Here is a 17,510-nt window from a genome sequence, read left to right as displayed (position 1 = left end):
ATTCCCCCACTCCCCGTAACTTCCTGTCCCCTCCATTATTCCCCCCCGTAACTTCCTGTCCCCTCCATTATTCCCCCCCGTACCTTCCTGTCACCTCCATTATTCCCCCCGTACCAACCTGTCCCTTCCATTATTCCCCCACTCCCCGTAACTTCCTGTCCCCTCCATTATTCCCCCCCGTAACTTCCTGTCACCTCCATTATTCCCCCCCGTACCTTCCTGTCACCTCCATTATTCCCCCCCGTACCTTCCTGTCACCTCCATTATTCCCCCACTCCCCCGTACCTTCCTGTCCCCTCCGTTACAGTCCTGGAAGTACTTGTGTCCCAGCAGGTCACGAGCGAACGCTGCCATTGGCTGAATATAACGAGCTGTGATCTCATCAAGATCCTCAAACTCCTAGAGAGAGAAAGGGAGAGATGAGGGACAGAGAGAGGAGGGGAGAGATGAGGGACAGAGAGAGAGAGGAGGAGGGGAGAGACGAGGGACAGGGAGAGAGAGGAGGAGGGGAGAGATGAGGGACAGGGAGAGAGAGGAGGAGGGGAGAGATGAGGGACAGGGAGAGAGAGGAGGAGGGGAGAGATGAGGGACAGGGAGAGAGAAGAGGAGGGGAGAGATGAGGGACAGGGAGAGAGAAGAGGAGGGGAGAGATGAGGGACACGGAGAGAGAGGAGGGGAGAGATGAGGGACAGAGAGAGAGAGGAGGGGGGGAGAGATGAGGGACAGAGAGAGAGAGGAGGGGAGAGAGATGAGGGACAGAGAGAGGAGGAGGGGAGAGAGATGAGGGACAGAGAGAGAGAGGAGGGGAGAGAGATGAGGGACAGAGAGAGAGAGGAGGGGAGAGAGATGAGGGACAGAGAGAGAGGAGGAGGGGAGAGAGATGAGGGACAGAGAGAGAGGAGGAGGGGAGAGAGATGAGGGACAGAGAGAGAGGAGGAGGGGAGAGATGAGGGACAGAGAGAGGAGGAGGGGAGAGATGAGGGACACGGAGAGAGAGGAGGAGGGGAGAGATGAGGGACAGAGAGAGAGAGGAGGAGGGGAGAGATGAGGGACAGAGAGAGAGAGGAGGGGAGAGATGAGGGACAGAGAGAGGAGGAGGGGAGAGATGAGGGACAGAGAGAGGAGGGGAGAGAGATGAGGGACAGAGAGAGGAGGAGGGGAGAGATGAGGGACAGAGAGAGAGGAGGGGAGAGAGATGAGGGACAGAGAGAGAGAGGAGGAGGGGAGAGATGAGGGACAGAGAGAGGAGGAGGGGAGAGATGAGGGACAGAGAGAGAGAGGAGGAGGGGAGAGATGAGGGACATGGAGAGAGAGGAGGAGGGGAGAGATGAGGGACAGAGAGAGGGAGGAGGAGGGGAGAGATGAGGGACAGAGAGAGGAGGGGAGAGATGAGGGACAGAGAGAGGAGGAGGGGAGAGATGAGGGACAGAGAGAGGAGGAGGGGAGAGAGATGAGGGACAGAGAGAGGAGGAGGGGAGAGAGATGAGGGACAGAGAGAGGAGGAGGGGAGAGATGAGGGACAGAGAGAGAGAGAGAGGAGGAGGGGAGAGAGGAGGAGGGGAGAGATGAGGGACAGAGAGAGAAGGAGGGGAGAGATGAGGGACAGAGAGAGGAGGAGGGGAGAGAGATGAGGGACAGAGAGAGGAGGAGGGGAGAGATGAGGGACAGAGAGAGGAGGAGGGGAGAGAGATGAGGGACAGAGAGAGGAGGAGGGGAGAGATGAGGGACAGAGAGAGGAGGAGGGGAGAGAGATTAGTTTGAGTTGTGAAACAGGCATGTGGACAACCCATCTCACACACACGGTCCTCACCTCAGTGTTGATCCAGAGTGTGTGTCCCAGGCTGAAGGCGTTCTCCTTGCCCTCCTCTCTCACGTCAACGTGCTGGTAGATGCCGTCAGCTACCTACACATAACACATCTGATTAGCATCTAACAACAAATTCATCAACCTGTCAGTCAACACACCCACCCACACCGCGACATTAACGGTTTAATGAATGAGGGAATTATTTTTAAAAGACAAACAGTATTTTGTTGTAATTGAAATGTCGCAGGTTGGCCAACCTCCTTCCAGGAGATTCCAGAAGAGCTACTGGGCATGCAGGCTTTTGGTTCAGCCCTGCTCGGACACAAAACATTGGAAAAAAATCTGCTGTTCCAACAGGACCTTAATAAGCTGACTGGTGTTTGAGCAGGGTTAGATCAAAAGCCTGCACAGCCAGTAGCTCTCCAGATGGAGGGTTGACCTGTGTTTTATACAGTAGCCTATCAGGGCACTATTTTACTGTGGGGGGTTATGCACCCATCTACATTCCCTTCCCCTCTCCAGACGGCCCCTCCCCTCTCCAGACGGCCCCTCCCCTCTCCAGACGGCCCCTCCCCTCTCCAGACGGCCCCTCCCCTCTCCAGACGGCCCCTTCCCTCTCCAGGCGGCGCTTCCACGTGACAACGTCTCCCTGACCTATCAACCCCTTCCTCTATCCCTCCATACCTTCCAGGTGACAGTAAGGTGGTTCTCTCCCTTGCTGCTTGGCCTGATAACAACATCTCCCTGGTCCATGGACTCCATCATCTTCTCAGCCTGCTTGAAGTTGATGTTGTGGAAGGATGGGTGGGCAATCACACGTTTTATATAGGCTGGAGAGAGAAGAGAGGGGGCAAGAGGGTGAATGGAGGGAGGAAAGAGAGGGAGGATGGGAAAGAAAAAGGGAGAGGAAAGTGAGAAACAGAAGAATAACTTTAAGAAAGAACATTGAAGTCTTGTTTTGTTCACAAAGTTTAAATATAAACATGTTTCAGCCCTGACCCTGACCCAGTATACTAACTACTTCTCTGTATAATACTGTTTACTGGCTGTTTACTAACTGGTTCTCTGTATAATACTGTTTACTAACTACTTCTCTGTATAATACTGTTTACTAACTACTTCTCTGTATAATACTGTTTACTAACTGGTTCTCTGTATAATACTGTTTACTAACTGGTTCTCTGTATTATACTGTTTACTAACTGGTTCTCTGTATTATACTGTTTACTAACTGGTTCTCTGTATTATACTGTTTACTAACTGGTTCTCTGTATAATACTGTTTACTAACTGGTTCTCTGTATAATACTGTTTACTAACTGGTTCTCTGTATAATACTGTTTACTAACTGGTTCTCTGTATAATACTGTTTACTAACTGGTTCTCTGTATAATACTGTTTACTAACTGGTTCTCTGTATAATACTGTTTACTAACTGGTTCTCTGTATAATACTGTTTACTAACTGGTTCTCTGTATAATACTCTGTATAATACTGTTTACTAACTGGTTCTCTATATAATACTGTATAAAACTGTTTACTAACTGGTTCTAACTGGTTCTCTGTATAATACTGTTTACTGGCTGTTTACTAACTGGTTCTCTGTATAATACTGTTTACTGGCTGTTTACTAACTGGTTCTTTGTATAATACTGTTTACTAACTGGTTCTCTATAGAATACTGTTTACTAACTGGTTCTCTATATAATACTGTTTACTAACTGGTTCTCTGTATAATACTGTTTACTAACTGGTTCTCTATAGAATACTGTTTACTAACTGGTTCTCTATATAATACTGTATAAAACTGTTTACTAACTGGTTCTAACTGGTTCTCTGTATAATACTGTTTACTGGCTGTTTACTAACTGGTTCTCTGTATTATACTGTTTACTAACTGGTTCTCTATAGAATACTGTTTACTAACTGGTTGTCTGTATAATACTGTTTACTAACTGGTTCTCTGTATAATACTGTTTACTAACTGGTTGTCTGTATAATACTGTTTACTAACTAGTTCTCTGCTGTTTCTTCTTGCGTTCCTCCTCTGTCTTGGTGTCCTCTGTCTCCGTGTCAAAGTCGTAGTAACTGTCTTTAGGGAGCTTCCACTCGTTGTTCTTATCCATCAGGTCAGACGTACGACACGTCAGGTCCACGTTGAACTTCTCAATGTCAATCTTCATGATGCGACAGTGTACCGTCATACCCACCTGGGAGAGGAGGAGGAGTTAGGGGAACACTTGTACAGCTACTGAAATAGCTGAACCAACTTCAGTCACCAACAGATGGAGTCCTGACGAGAGAGAGAGAGCTAGAAGAGGGGGAACCAAAGCCTTGGTGTGTGTGCTCTAAAGGACCAGAGTAGTGTGTGTGGTTTGGTTTGTGTGACAGTCAGACAGTGTGTATGGCATGTCTGTGTGTCTCACCTTCACCCTCTCCTCAGGGTGTTTGACCACCTTGTCACTGAGGAACTTGGTGGGGATGAAGCCCTGGACACCGTTGTCCATCCGAGCCCTCACACCTATAGCCTGGCCAGGACACGAACCACTGTCAAAATGGTTCCACACCTAGTAGAGAGGGTGAGAGGGGAAAGAGACAGGCAGAGAGGGGAAAGAGAGGGAGAGGAAGAGAGGGGAGGAGAGAGGGAAAGAGGGGAGGAGAGGAAGAGAGAGGAAGAGAGAGGGGAGGGAGAGGAAGAGAGGGGAGAGGAAGAGAGCGGAAAGGGAGAGGGGGGAAAGAGAGGGAGAGGAAGAGAGGGAGAGGAGAGGAAGAGGGAGAGGAAGAGAGAGGGGAGGGAGAGGAAGAGAGGGGAGAGGAAGAGAGCGGAGAGGGAGAGGGGGGAAAGAGAGGGAGAGGAAGAGAGGGAGAGGAGAGGAAGAGGGAGAGGAAGAGAGAGGGGAGGGAGAGGAAGAGAGGGGAGAGGAAGAGAGCGGAGAGGGAGAGGGGGGAAAGAGAGGGAGAGGAAGAGAGGGAGAGGGGAGGGAGGGAGAGGAAGAGAAAGTTGGAGGAGAATGTAAAGGTAGGCAGAAAGCCAGAGCAAATAAATCATTTAGAAATAAATATTCCATAATGTCTCTCTGATGTGTTGTAATATCTCCAAGTCAGAGTCCTGGGGAACATGACTTCTCACCTCGCTGAGTTCAGGGAAGTTGTCCTGTTGACAGAAGGGGCACTGCCACAGACCTGTAGCGTCGTTCCTGATGGCCTGGTCATAACTCTCCCCCTGGGGGCGCCGGTGAGCTATACCAGTCACAACACTGGTGATCAGCTTACCTGGAGACAGAGACGGAGCAACTGTAGAATCTGACAGAATCTGAGTGTGTGTGAGAAGGCAGTGAGAGTGAATTAGGGTGGTGGGTTACATATCTAGAAGGTAAAGGTGTGTTTGTGTCAGTGTGTTACCTATATAGAAGGTAACAGTGTGTATACCTATCTAGAAGGTAAAGGTGTGTATACCTATCTAGAAGGTAAAGGTGTGTATACCTATCTAGAAGGTAAAGGTGTGTATACCTATCTAGAAGGTAACGGTGTGTATACCTATCTAGAAGGTAAAGGTGTGTATACCTATATAGAAGGTAAAGGTGTGTATACCTATCTAGAAGGTAAAGGTGTGTATACCTATATAGAAGGTAAAGGTGTGTATACCTATCTAGAAGGTAACAGTGTGTATACCTATCTAGAAGGTAAAGGTATGTTACCAAGGTGTGTATACCTATCTAGAAGGTAAAGGTATGTTACCAAGGTGTGTATACCTATCTAGAAGGTAAAGGTATGTTACCAAGGTGTGTATACCTATATAGAAGGTGACGGTGTGTTTACCTATATAGAAGGTGACGGTGTGTATACCTATCTAGAAGGTAACAGTGTGTATACCTATCTAGAAGGTAACGGTGTGTATACCTATCTAGAAGGTAACGGTGTGTATACCTATCTAGAAGGTAACGGTGTGTATACCTATCTAGAAGGTAACGGTGTGTATACCTATCTAGAAGGTAACGGTGTGTATACCTATCTAGAAGGTAACGGTGTGTATACCTATCTAGAAGGTAACGGTGTGTATACCTATCTAGAAGGTAACGGTGTGTATACCTATCTAGAAGGTAACGGTGTGTATACCTATCTAGAAGGTAACGGTGTGTATACCTATCTAGAAGGTGACGGTGTGTATACCTATCTAGAAGGTGACGGTGTGTATACCTATCTAGAAGGTGACGGTGTGTATACCTATATAGAAGGTGACGGTGTGTTTACCTATATAGAAGGTGACGGTGTGTATACCTATCTAGAAGGTAAAGGTGTGTATACCTATCTAGAAGGTAAAGGTGTGTATACCTATCTAGAAGGTAAAGGTGTGTATACCTATCTAGAAGGTAAAGGTGTGTATACCTATCTAGAAGGTAAAGGTGTGTATACCTATCTAGAAGGTAAAGGTGTGTATACCTATCTAGAAGGTAACGGTGTGTATACCTATCTAGAAGGTAACGGTGTGTATACCTATCTAGAAGGTAAAGGTGTGTATACCTATCTAGAAGGTAAAGGTGTGTTACCTATCTAGAAGGTAAAGGTGTGTTTACCTGTAACGGTGTGTATACCTATCTAGAAGGTAAAGGTGTGTATACCTGTAACGGTGTGTATACCTGTAACGGTGTGTATACCTATCTAGAAGGTAAAGGTGTGTATACCTATCTAGAAGGTGACGGTGTGTATACCTATCTAGAAGGTGACGGTGTGTATACCTATCTAGAAGGTGACGGTGTGTATACCTATATAGAAGGTAACGGTGTGTATACCTATCTAGAAGGTAAAGGTGTGTATACCTATATAGAAGGTAACAGTGTGTTTACCTATATAGAAGGTGACGGTGTGTTTACCTATCTAGAAGGTAAAGGTGTGTATACCTATCTAGAAGGTGACGGTGTGTATACCTATATAGAAGGTAACGGTGTGTATACCTATCTAGAAGGTAAAGGTGTGTATACCTATATAGAAGGTAACAGTGTGTATACCTATCTAGAAGGTAAAGGTGTTTTACCTATCTAGAAGGTAAAGGTGTTTTACCTATCTAGAAGGTAACGGTGTGTATACCTATCTAGAAGGTAACGGTGTGCATACCTATCTAGAAGGTAAAGGTGTGTTACCTATCTAGAAGGTAAGGGTGTGTATACCTATCTAGAAGGTAAGGGTGTGTATACCTATCTAGAAGGTAACGGTGTGTATACCTATCTAGAAGGTAAAGGTGTGTTACCTATATAGAAGGTAACGGTGTGTATACCTATCTAGAAGGTAACGGTGTGTTACCTATATAGAAGGTAACGATGTGTATACCTATATAGAAGGTAACGGTGTGTATACCTATATAGAAGGTAACGATGTGTATACCTATATAGAAGGTAACGGTGTGTATACCTATATAGAAGGTAACGGTGTGTATACCTATATAGAAGGTAACGGTGTGTATACCTGTAACGGTGTGTTACCTATAAAGAAGGTAAAGGTGTGTATACCTATATAGAAGGTAACGGTGTGTATACCTATATAGAAGGTAACGGTGTGTATACCTGTAACGGTGTGTTACCTATAAAGAAGGTAAAGGTGTGTATACCTATATAGAAGGTCTCTGGTGTCTCCTTGGTGAGCAGGTTAAACACCTCCTCGGTGTTAGGAGCTCTGTAGGGAACTCTCAGGTCCTTATACCGGCAGCTCAACTCAGCACGGATATCATACAGGGTGATGCCCTTGTTACCGTAACCCTACAACCACAGGAAAAACACAGGTTAGCACAGCGTTTCCTGGAGATCTACCCTCCTGTAGGTTTTAAATCCTCCTCTGTTCCTGGATAGCTACCCTCCTGTAGGTTTTCACTCCAACCCTGTTCCTGGAGATCTACCCTCCTGTAGGTTTTCACTCCAACCCTGTTCCTGGAGAGCTACCCTCCTGTAGGTTTTAACTCCAACCCTGTTCCTGGAGACCTACCCTCCTGTAGGTTTTAACTCCAACCCTGTTCCTGGAGATCTACCCTCCTGTAGGTTTTAACTCCAACCCTGTTCCTGGAGAGCTACCCTCCTGTAGGTTTTAACTCCAACCCTGTTCCTGGAGAGCTACCCTCCTGTAGGTTTTAACTCCAACCCTGTTCCTGGAGAGCTACCCTCCTGTGGGTTTTAACACACAGACAACCCCTTGGCTCCTACTGTACCTGTCTCTCCAGCTCCTCAGCAAAGGCGTCCAGGTCCAGGTCTTTGAGACGCTCCGGGTTTTCCAGGATTTCCTCCAGCGCTCCGGCCGGGTTGGCATCCTCCGCTGACTCGTCGTATTCCAGAGCGTCCACCGCCATCTTTCTGGCCCACTCATATGTCTCCGGGTGCACCCGGGAACCGTCCAGAACCTCGATGTATGAGTCAGTACTGGAGAGATGAGGGGGAGAGAGAGATGAGGGGGAGAGAGATGAGGGGGAGAGAGAGCGATGAGGGGGAGAGAGAGCGCGATGAGGGAGAGAGAGAGCGCGATGAGGGAGAGAGAGAGCGCGATGAGGGAGAGAGAGAGCGCGATGAGGGAGAGAGAGAGCGCGATGAGGGAGAGAGAGAGCGCGATGAGGGAGAGAGAGAGCGCGATGAGGGAGAGAGAGAGAGCGCGATGAGGGAGAGAGAGAGAGCGCGATGAGGGAGAGAGAGAGAGCGATGAGAGAGAGCGATAGAGCGATGAGAGAGAGCGATGAGAGATCGATGAGGGAGAGAGCGATGAGGGAGGGAGAGAGAGAGAAAGAGATGAGGGGGAGAGAGAGAGGGAGAGATGAGGGGGAGAGAGAGAGCGATGAGGGAGGGAGAGAGAAAGAGAGAGAGATGAGGGGGAGAGAGCGAGAGCGATGAGGGAGAGAGCGATGAGGGAGAGAGCGATGAGGGAGGGAGAGAGAAAGAGAGCGATGAGAGAGAGAGAGCGATGAGAGAGCGATGAGGGAGAGAGCGATGAGGGAGGGAGCGATGAGGGAGAGAGCGATGAGGGAGAGAGAGAGAGCGATGCGGGGGAGAGAGAGAGCGATGCGGGGGAGAGAGAGAGAGATGAGGGGGAGAGAGAGAGATGAGGGGGAGAGAGAGAGATGAGGGGGAGAGAGAGATGAGGGGGAGAGAGAGAGAGAGAGAGATGAGGGGGAGAGAGAGATGAGGGGGAGAGAGAGAGAGAGACAGCGATGAGGGAGAGAGCGATGAGGGAGGGAGAGAGAAAGAGAGAGAGATGAGGGGGAGAGAGAGAGGGAGAGAGAGAAAGAGAGATGAGGGAGAGAGAGAGAGAGTCAACAACATACAAAGATAATACAGTGGACTATAAGCAGAACACCATGGATAGATATTCATACCCTCCAGGCACAGCCAACCACATACCTGTCACCGAGAGAGGCGGTGTCTATCTTGATGAAGCCGGCACAGTTGATGAAGACCTTGGGGCCCATGTGACACATGGTGACCAGCTGAGTCCTGTTCTCCAGACGAGTGTTGTTCTGCTTCAGAATCTGGACCAGGGGGGAGGGAGAAACATTACAGACCATGTACAGGGATGAAGAACCCCCCCCCACACACACAGACAGAGAGAGACAGAGAGAGAAGGGTAGGAGAGTTATAATAAGTTATAATAAGTGTAGAAATGTCTGATGGGTCAAGATAAACATGACACAGGACTCAACAGTGGAGAGAGACAAGATTAGACCATGTACAGGGATGAAGAACCCCCCCCCCCCACACACACACAGACAGAGAGACAAGATTAGACCATGTACAGGGATGAAGAACCCCCCCACACACACAGACAGCGAGACAAGATTAGACCATGTACAGGGATGAAGAACCCCCCCACACACACAGACAGCGAGACAAGATTAGACCATGGAGAGGTATGGAGCAAACACCAAGGAACAACCACAGATATATATACTGAACAAGGCTCGGACTCAAAACCTGCACAGGCCGAGAGAGAGAGACAGACCGGGAGAGAGAGAGAGACAGACCGAGAGAGAGAGAGAGAGAGAGAGAGACAGACTGAAATAGAGAGACAGACAGAACGAGAGACAGACAGAACAAGAGAGAGAAAGAACGAGAGAGAGAACGAGAGAGAGAGAGAACGAGAGAGAGAGACCGAGAGAGAGAGACAGAGAGAGAGAGACCGAGAGAGACAGACCGAGAGAGAGAGAGAGAGAGAGAGAGAGAGAGAGACCGAGAGAGAGAGAGAGACCGAGAGAGAGAGAGACAGACCGAGAGAGAGAGAGAGAGAGACAGACCGAGAGAGAGAGAGAGAGAGACAGACTGAAATAGAGAGACAGACAGAACGAGAGACAGACAGAACAAGAGAGAGACAGACCAAGAGAGAGAGAGAGAGAGAGACAGACCGAGAGAGAGACAGACCGAGAGAGAGAGAGAGAGAGAGACAGAGAGAGAGAGAGAGAGAGACAGACCGAGACAGACCGAGAGAGAGAGAGAGACAGACCGAGACAGACCGAGAGAGAGAGAGAGACAGACCGAGACAGACCGAGAGAGAGAGAGAGACAGACCGAGACAGACCGAGAGAGAGAGAGAGACAGACCGAGACAGACCGAGAGAGAGAGAGAGACAGACCGAGAGAGAGAGAGAGAGAGAGAGAGAGACCGAGAGAGAGAGAGAGACCGAGAGAGAGAGAGACAGACCGAGAGAGAGAGAGAGAGAGACAGACCGAGAGAGAGAGAGAGAGAGACAGACTGAAATAGAGAGACAGACAGAACGAGAGACAGACAGAACAAGAGAGAGACAGACCAAGAGAGAGAGAGAGAGAGAGACAGACCGAGAGAGAGACAGACCGAGAGAGAGAGAGAGAGAGAGACCGAGAGAGAGAGAGAGAGAGACAGACCGAGACAGACCGAGAGAGAGAGAGAGACAGACCGAGACAGACCGAGAGAGAGAGAGAGACAGACCGAGACAGACCGAGAGAGAGAGAGAGACAGACCGAGACAGACCGAGAGAGAGAGAGAGACAGACCGAGACAGACCGAGAGAGAGAGAGAGACAGACCGAGAGAGAGAGAGAGAGAGACAGACCGAGAGAGAGAGAGAGAGACAGACCGAGAGAGAGAGAGAGAGACAGACCGAGAGAGAGAGAGAGACAGACAGAGAGAGAGAGAGAGACAGACAGAGAGAGAGAGAGAGAGACAGACCGAGAGAGAGAGAGAGAGAGAGAGACAGACCGAGAGAGAGAGAGAGACAGACCGAGAGAGAGAGAGAGAGACAGACCGAGAGAGAGAGAGAGAGAGACAGACCGAGAGAGAGAGAGAGAGACAGACCGAGAGAGAGAGAGAGACAGACCGAGAGAGAGACAGACCGAGAGAGAGAGAGAGACAGACCGAGAGAGAGAGAGAGAGAGAGACAGACCGAGAGAGAGAGAGAGAGAGAGACAGACCGAGAGAGAGAGAGAGAGAGACAGACCGAGAGAGAGAGAGAGACAGACCGAGAGAGAGAGAGAGAGAGAGAGAGACAGACCGAGAGAGAGAGAGAGACAGACCGAGAGAGAGAGAGAGAGAGAGAGAGACAGACCGAGAGAGAGAGAGAGAGAGAGACAGACCGAGAGAGAGAGAGAGAGAGACAGACCGAGAGAGAGAGACAGACCGAGAGAGAGAGACAGACCGAGAGAGAGAGAGAGACCGAGAGAGAGAGAGAGACAGACACAGACCGAGAGAGAGAGAGACAGACCGAGAGAGAGAGAGCCTAACCCTAAGCCTAACCCTAACCCTAAGCCTGACCCTAACAATTACAGAGGCATTTGTGTGAACAGTAACCTGGGGAAGGTTTTCTGTAGTATTATAAATGTAAGAGTTCTAAACTTCCTTAATAAGCACAATGTCTTGAGTAAAAGCCAAATTGGATTTATACCAAAACATCGCACGACCGATCATATTTACACCCTACACACCCTGATAGGTAAACATGTCCACCAAAATAATACCAAAATATACGCTTGCTTTATCGACTTCCAAAAAGCATTTGATTCTATTTGGCATACAGGACTGTTCTACAAAGTTATTGAAAGTGGTGTAGGGGGTAAAACATATGACATAATTAAATCAATGTATACTGGCAATACGTGCAGCATTAAAATTGGCAAGAAAAGAACAGAATTCTTTAACCAGGGGCGGGGCCTTCGTCAGGGTTGTAATCTGAGCCCTGCACTCTTCAATATTTACATCAACGAATTGGCCACTATTCTAGAAAAATCCTCAGCCCCTGGTGTTAGTCTCCATAATTCAGAGGTTAAATGCCTACTCTTCGCAGATGACCTATGCCTGTTGTCACCCACAGCACATGGCCTACAGCAGAGCCTGGATCTGCTAGAGCAGTACTGCCAGACCTGGGCCCTGGCAGTAAACCCCAAAAAGACTAAAATAATGATTTTCCAGAGAAGATCCAGATCTCAGGGAATTAGACCAAAGTTCTCAATTGGTACAAAATATATAGAGTACTGCACACACTGCAATTACTTAGGTTTAAAAATAAGCTCAACTGGACACCTTAATGAGGCAGTGAATGAACTGAGAGAGAAAGCACGCAGGGCATTCTACGCAATTAAAAAGCAAATTCAAATTGAAATACCTATTAAAATTTGGCTAAAACTAATTGAATATGTCATTGAACCAATTGCACTTTATGGCAGCGAGGTGTGGGGTCCACTTGCAAAACAAGATTTCATCAAATGGGACAAACATCCCATTGAAACCCTGCATGCAGAGTTCTGTAAGATTCTCCTACATGTCCAGAGGAAAACTACAAACAATGCATGCAGGGCAGAATTAGGCAAATATCCACTAATAATAAAAACTCAAAAAAGAGCAATTAAGTTTTGGAAACATCTAAAATACAGTGACCCCCTCTCATATCACTACCAAGCCCTGCAATACCAAGAGCTGAGCAAAGAAAAGAGTCCCCTCATCCAGCTGGTCCTGGGGCTGAGTTCACAAACCTGTTCTACTAACACACTGAAGCCTCAGGACCAGAACATCCAATCAATCAGAATAAACCAAATTACAACACAGTCAAAACAAAACTATATTGCTTTTTGGGAAACACAAGCACAAGCACAGAGCAAAATGCAGTGCTATCTGGCCCTAAATCGACAGTACACCGTGGCTAACTATTTGACTATGGTTACTGATCAAAACCTTAGAAAAACCTTGACAAAGTACAGGCTCAATGAGCACAGCCTTGCCATTGAGAAGGGTAGACACAGGAAAACCTGGCTCCCTGTAGAGGAAAGGCTGTGCAACCACTGCACAACAGCAGAACCTGAGACGGAGCTGCATTTCCTGACAAAATGTCAAAAATATAAAACAATTAGAGAGTGTCATTTCCCCAAATTTGAAACTCTTATTCAAGGTTTCAAAGACCTCTCTGATGAGGATAGGCTACCCGTCCTGTTGGGGGAGGACGCAGAGAGCTGTGGGTTGGCAGCGCACTACATTGCTGCCTGCCATAAGTTAAGGGACAGTGTCTGACAGACCAATCAACCTGCACATGTCCTCTACTGTATGTTTAATGTTATTGTTGAATGTATGGTTATTTTGACACTTAGTTATTGTTGTTACTGTTGTCCCGTTGACCATTTTGATTCTCATTTTTATATTGTAAATAAGCTTTGGCAATATGTACATTGTTACGTCATGCCAATAAAGCAAATTGAATTGAATTGAATTGAATTGAGAGACAGACCGAGAGAGAGAGAGAGAGACAGACCGAGAGAGAGACACAGACCTTGAGCAGATGGGATCCCTTCCTGAGTCCGAGGCCACAGACGAACTGAACCAGGCTCTGTGTGTAGGGGTGAGAGATGGCTCTGTTCACATCCACCCCCACCTCGTTGACCCGGTTTATAAACTCACAGTACAGAGCACTCAGCAGGTCTTCTTTCACTACATGCTCCTGGAGGGAGAGGAGGGACAGTGTTCGAGCAGCATCAAATAAATCTCCCCTTCAGTACCTGCAAAGGCCACTTCAGAGGACAATTCCAGCCCAAAATGGTATTGATCAGACGAACCCTCCCCCCGTTCACACACACACACACCTGTAGAGGGTGTAGTTTGAGGCAGAGGATGTCTTCGTCGGAGCTGCAGACCTGAGCGTACTCCACAAGAGGATCCTGAATCTTCCTGGCTACGGACACCGCCTGGCGCAGCAGGGGAGGGTAGTCACGGAAGTCAGTCTGGGGGGGGGGGGGGGGGGGGGGGGTAGAGAGAGAGGAGAGAAACATGGTTAGATTAGTGTCATCAGACGTGTGTAGATGCAGCTATATATTCATGCTGTAAGTGTCCAACTTGACTTCTTGCAGTTCATGTGGACTGTGTGTACAGTCTGTGTTTAAGGAATGTGTGTGTGCATAAGGAGTGTGAGTGTGTGTGTATGGTGTGAGTGTGTGTACGGTGTGTGTGTGTGTACGATGTGAGTGTGTGTACGATGTGAGTGTGTGTACGGTGTGTGTGTGTGTGTACGGTGTGAGTGTGTGTGTATAAGGAGTGTGTGTGTGTACGGTGTGTGTGTGTGTACGATGTGAGTGTGTGTACGGTGTGTGTGTGTGTACGGTGTGTGTACGATGTGAGTGTGTGTACGATGTGAGTGTGTGTACGGTGTGTGTGTGTGTGTACGGTGTGAGTGTGTGTGTATAAGGAGTGTGTGTGTGTACGGTGTGTGTGTGTGTACGATGTGTGTGTGTGTACGGTGTGTGTGTGTGTACGGTGTGTGTGTGTGTACGGTGTGTGTGTGTGTACTGTGTGTGTGTGTGTGTTCGGTGTGTGTGTGTGTGTACGGTGTGTGTGTGTGTACGGTGTGTGTGTGTGTACGGTGTGTGTGTGTGTACGGTGTGTGTGTGTATGGTGTGTGTGTGTACGGTGTGTGTGTGTACGGTGTGTGTGTATAAGGTGTGTGAGTGTACCTGAGATTTGGTACTGTTCATATAGAGCATGGACAGTTCGTTGTCTACCAGCTCCACTCCCACAGCAGGCAGAGAAGACTCCTGTTCCAACTCACTCACTGTCCTCTTAATGTCCTCCATTATCATGTGGGCGTCCCTACCACACACACACACACACACACACACATACACACACACACACACACACGATTAGTTCCTAGGCAACAAACAGAACACGCACAGGGAACTGAGGAGGTTCTTTCTGAACATGTCCAATAGAAAGGAACAGGCCAGGTGTCCCGGTGCCAGGTGTCCCGGTGCCAGGTGTCCCGGTGTCAGGTGTCCCGGTGCCAGGTGTCCCGGTGCCAGGTGTCCCGGTGCCAGGTGTCCCGGTGCTTTGCTTCCAGGAGGGTATGAAAGACAGGTAGAGAGGAGTAGTGGAATTCACCTATTCTCCCCGGCAACAGCCACCACGTGAGGCTTCTTACTGGTCAGGAACTTCTTCAGGTTCTCAATGTCCTGGAGCTGAGGAGACCAAACACACCATCAGATCACTAGAATACAGCTAGTCTGGCGGTTATGAGCGTTGGGCCAAGAGCAAGGCACTTCAACCCCTAATTGCTCCTGTTAGTCGTTCCGGATAAGAGTGTCTGCTAAATGACTCAAATATAAATGTGGTACAGCCTCAAACCAAATGCACTGAGATCAGCAGCAAGGTTTTCCCCATAGCAGCCTAAAGGCCAGCTGACATCAAAGTGTCTTTTGAAGCCAAATGATTTAGGAGACAACAGCCCTAAGCTACTTAATGGAAAAACACTTTCTACAACAACATCAATGATGAGGTGATGATTATAACTGCTAATGCATGAATGATACGACGGGATGATGAGGGAGGAGAGACGAGGGAGGAGAGACGAGGGAGGAGAGACGAGGGAGGAGAGACGAGGGAGGAGAGACGAGGGAGGAGAGACGAGGGAGGAGAGACGAGGGAGGAGAGACGAGGGAGGAGAGACGAGGGAGGAGAGACGAGGGAGGAGAGACGAGGGAGGAGGGGCAGAGGAGAGACGAGGGAGGAGGGGCAGAGGAGAGACGAGGAGGAGAGACGAGGGAGGCAGGGCAGAGGAGAGTTGAGAGACGAGAGATTCTTGTTGTCCGTCTGGTCTGTACCTTTTTGTCTCTCTCGTCCTCCTTCCATGCGTTCCTCCTCTTCAGGAAGTAGGGCAGACGGAGGAAGTCCACCACCTCTCCCTCGCCGTTGATCAGTGAACAGAACACTGGCGTGTCTCTATGGTAACAGAATTATAACGTTTAGTTATCACTCATTGAAACATATCACAAAACATTTATGGTGGTTGTTTATTGAGTGGTACAGAATACAAGGATGGAAGACACCTTACAAATCTTTGACACACACACACACACACACACACACACACACACACACACACACACACACACACACACACACACACACACACACACACCTGCCGTCTGCGAAGGCCACTCCCAGGACTCTGATGCCTTTTCCTTGACTCTCATCCATCAGATCATCATCCTCCTCCTCTGCCTGCTGGTCTGGTCTGTAGGGAGCCACCTTCAACCAGTTATACAGCCTCCTGCAACACGACTGGGGTCAAAGGTGAAGAGGAATTATACATCACGTGACCTAATTTATGCTTGAAACAGACTTATTCACAAGACGTGCTGGAACAATTGGAATTCACAAATCTCCAATGATCGAGTCCTGTCAACTCAACATCCTATGGGATACATTATGGCGAGTCCTGTCAACTCAACATCCTATGGGATACATTATGGTGAGTCCTGTCAACTCAACATCCTATGGGATACATTATGGTGAGTCCTGTCAACTCAACATCCTATGGGATACATTATGGTGAGTCCCGACAACTCACCATCCTATGGGATACATTATGGTGAGTCCTGTCAACTCAACATCCTATGGGATACATTATGGCGAGTCCTGTCAACTCACCATCCTATGGGATACATTATGGCGAGTCCTGACAACTCACCATCCTATGGGATACATTATGGCGAGTCCTGTCAACTCAACATCCTATGGGATACATTATGGTGAGTCCTGTCAACTCAACATCCTATGGGATACATTATGGTGAGTCCCGACAACTCACCATCCTATGGGATACATTATGGCGAGTCCTGTCAACTCAACATCCTATGGGATACATTATGGTGAGTCCTGTCAACTCAACATCCTATGGGATACATTATGGTGAGTCCTGTCAACTCAACATCCTATGGGATACATTATGGTGAGTCCCGACAACTCACCATCCTATGGGATACATTATGGTGAGTCCTGTCAACTCACCATCCTATGGGATACATTATGGTGAGTCCCGACAACTCACCATCCTATGGGATACATTATGGTGAGTCCTGTCAACTCAACATCCTATGGGATACATTATGGCGAGTCCTGTCAACTCAACATCCTATGGGATACATTATGGTGAGTCCTGTCAACTCAACATCCTATGGGATACATTATGGTGAGTCCTGTCAACTCAACATCCTATGGGATACATTATGGTGAGTCCCGACAACTCACCATTCTATGGGATACATTATGGTGAGTCCTGTCAACTCAACATCCTATGGGATACATTATGGTGAGTCCTGTCAACTCACCATCCTATGGGATACATTATGGTGAGTCCTGTCAACTCACCATCCTATGGGATACATTATGGCGAGTCCTGTCAACTCACCATCCTATGGGATACATTATGGCGAGTCCTGTCAACTCACCATCCTA

At 48.2% G+C, this 17,510-nt stretch overlaps 1 protein-coding gene across 1 annotated transcript in view; it reads right to left on the bottom strand.

Annotated features, from left to right (window-relative positions):
- supt6h (SPT6 homolog, histone chaperone and transcription elongation factor) overlaps positions 1-17,510 on the bottom strand; it is a 46,111-nt gene that overhangs the window by 6,808 nt on the left and 21,793 nt on the right. Inside the window, exons 18-32 of the mRNA XM_055935617.1 lie at positions 16,192-16,334; positions 15,875-15,992; positions 15,156-15,232; positions 14,729-14,864; positions 13,865-14,002; positions 13,555-13,722; positions 9,177-9,304; positions 8,000-8,207; positions 7,409-7,556; positions 4,937-5,079; positions 4,233-4,373; positions 3,821-4,016; positions 2,492-2,637; positions 1,811-1,903; positions 286-399 (exon numbers count right to left, since the gene is read on the bottom strand). Of these exons, the coding sequence (XP_055791592.1) occupies positions 286-399; positions 1,811-1,903; positions 2,492-2,637; positions 3,821-4,016; positions 4,233-4,373; positions 4,937-5,079; positions 7,409-7,556; positions 8,000-8,207; positions 9,177-9,304; positions 13,555-13,722; positions 13,865-14,002; positions 14,729-14,864; positions 15,156-15,232; positions 15,875-15,992; positions 16,192-16,334 (2,097 nt within the window). The remainder of the gene's footprint in view (positions 1-285; positions 400-1,810; positions 1,904-2,491; positions 2,638-3,820; positions 4,017-4,232; positions 4,374-4,936; positions 5,080-7,408; positions 7,557-7,999; positions 8,208-9,176; positions 9,305-13,554; positions 13,723-13,864; positions 14,003-14,728; positions 14,865-15,155; positions 15,233-15,874; positions 15,993-16,191; positions 16,335-17,510) is intronic.

The sequence above is a fragment of the Salvelinus fontinalis genome, chromosome 10 (genome assembly GCF_029448725.1).
Source record: "Salvelinus fontinalis isolate EN_2023a chromosome 10, ASM2944872v1, whole genome shotgun sequence".
Lineage (NCBI taxonomy): Eukaryota > Metazoa > Chordata > Actinopteri > Salmoniformes > Salmonidae > Salvelinus > Salvelinus fontinalis.
Note: the sequence above shows the minus strand (reverse complement) of the source record. Positions and strands in the feature narration are given on the sequence as shown.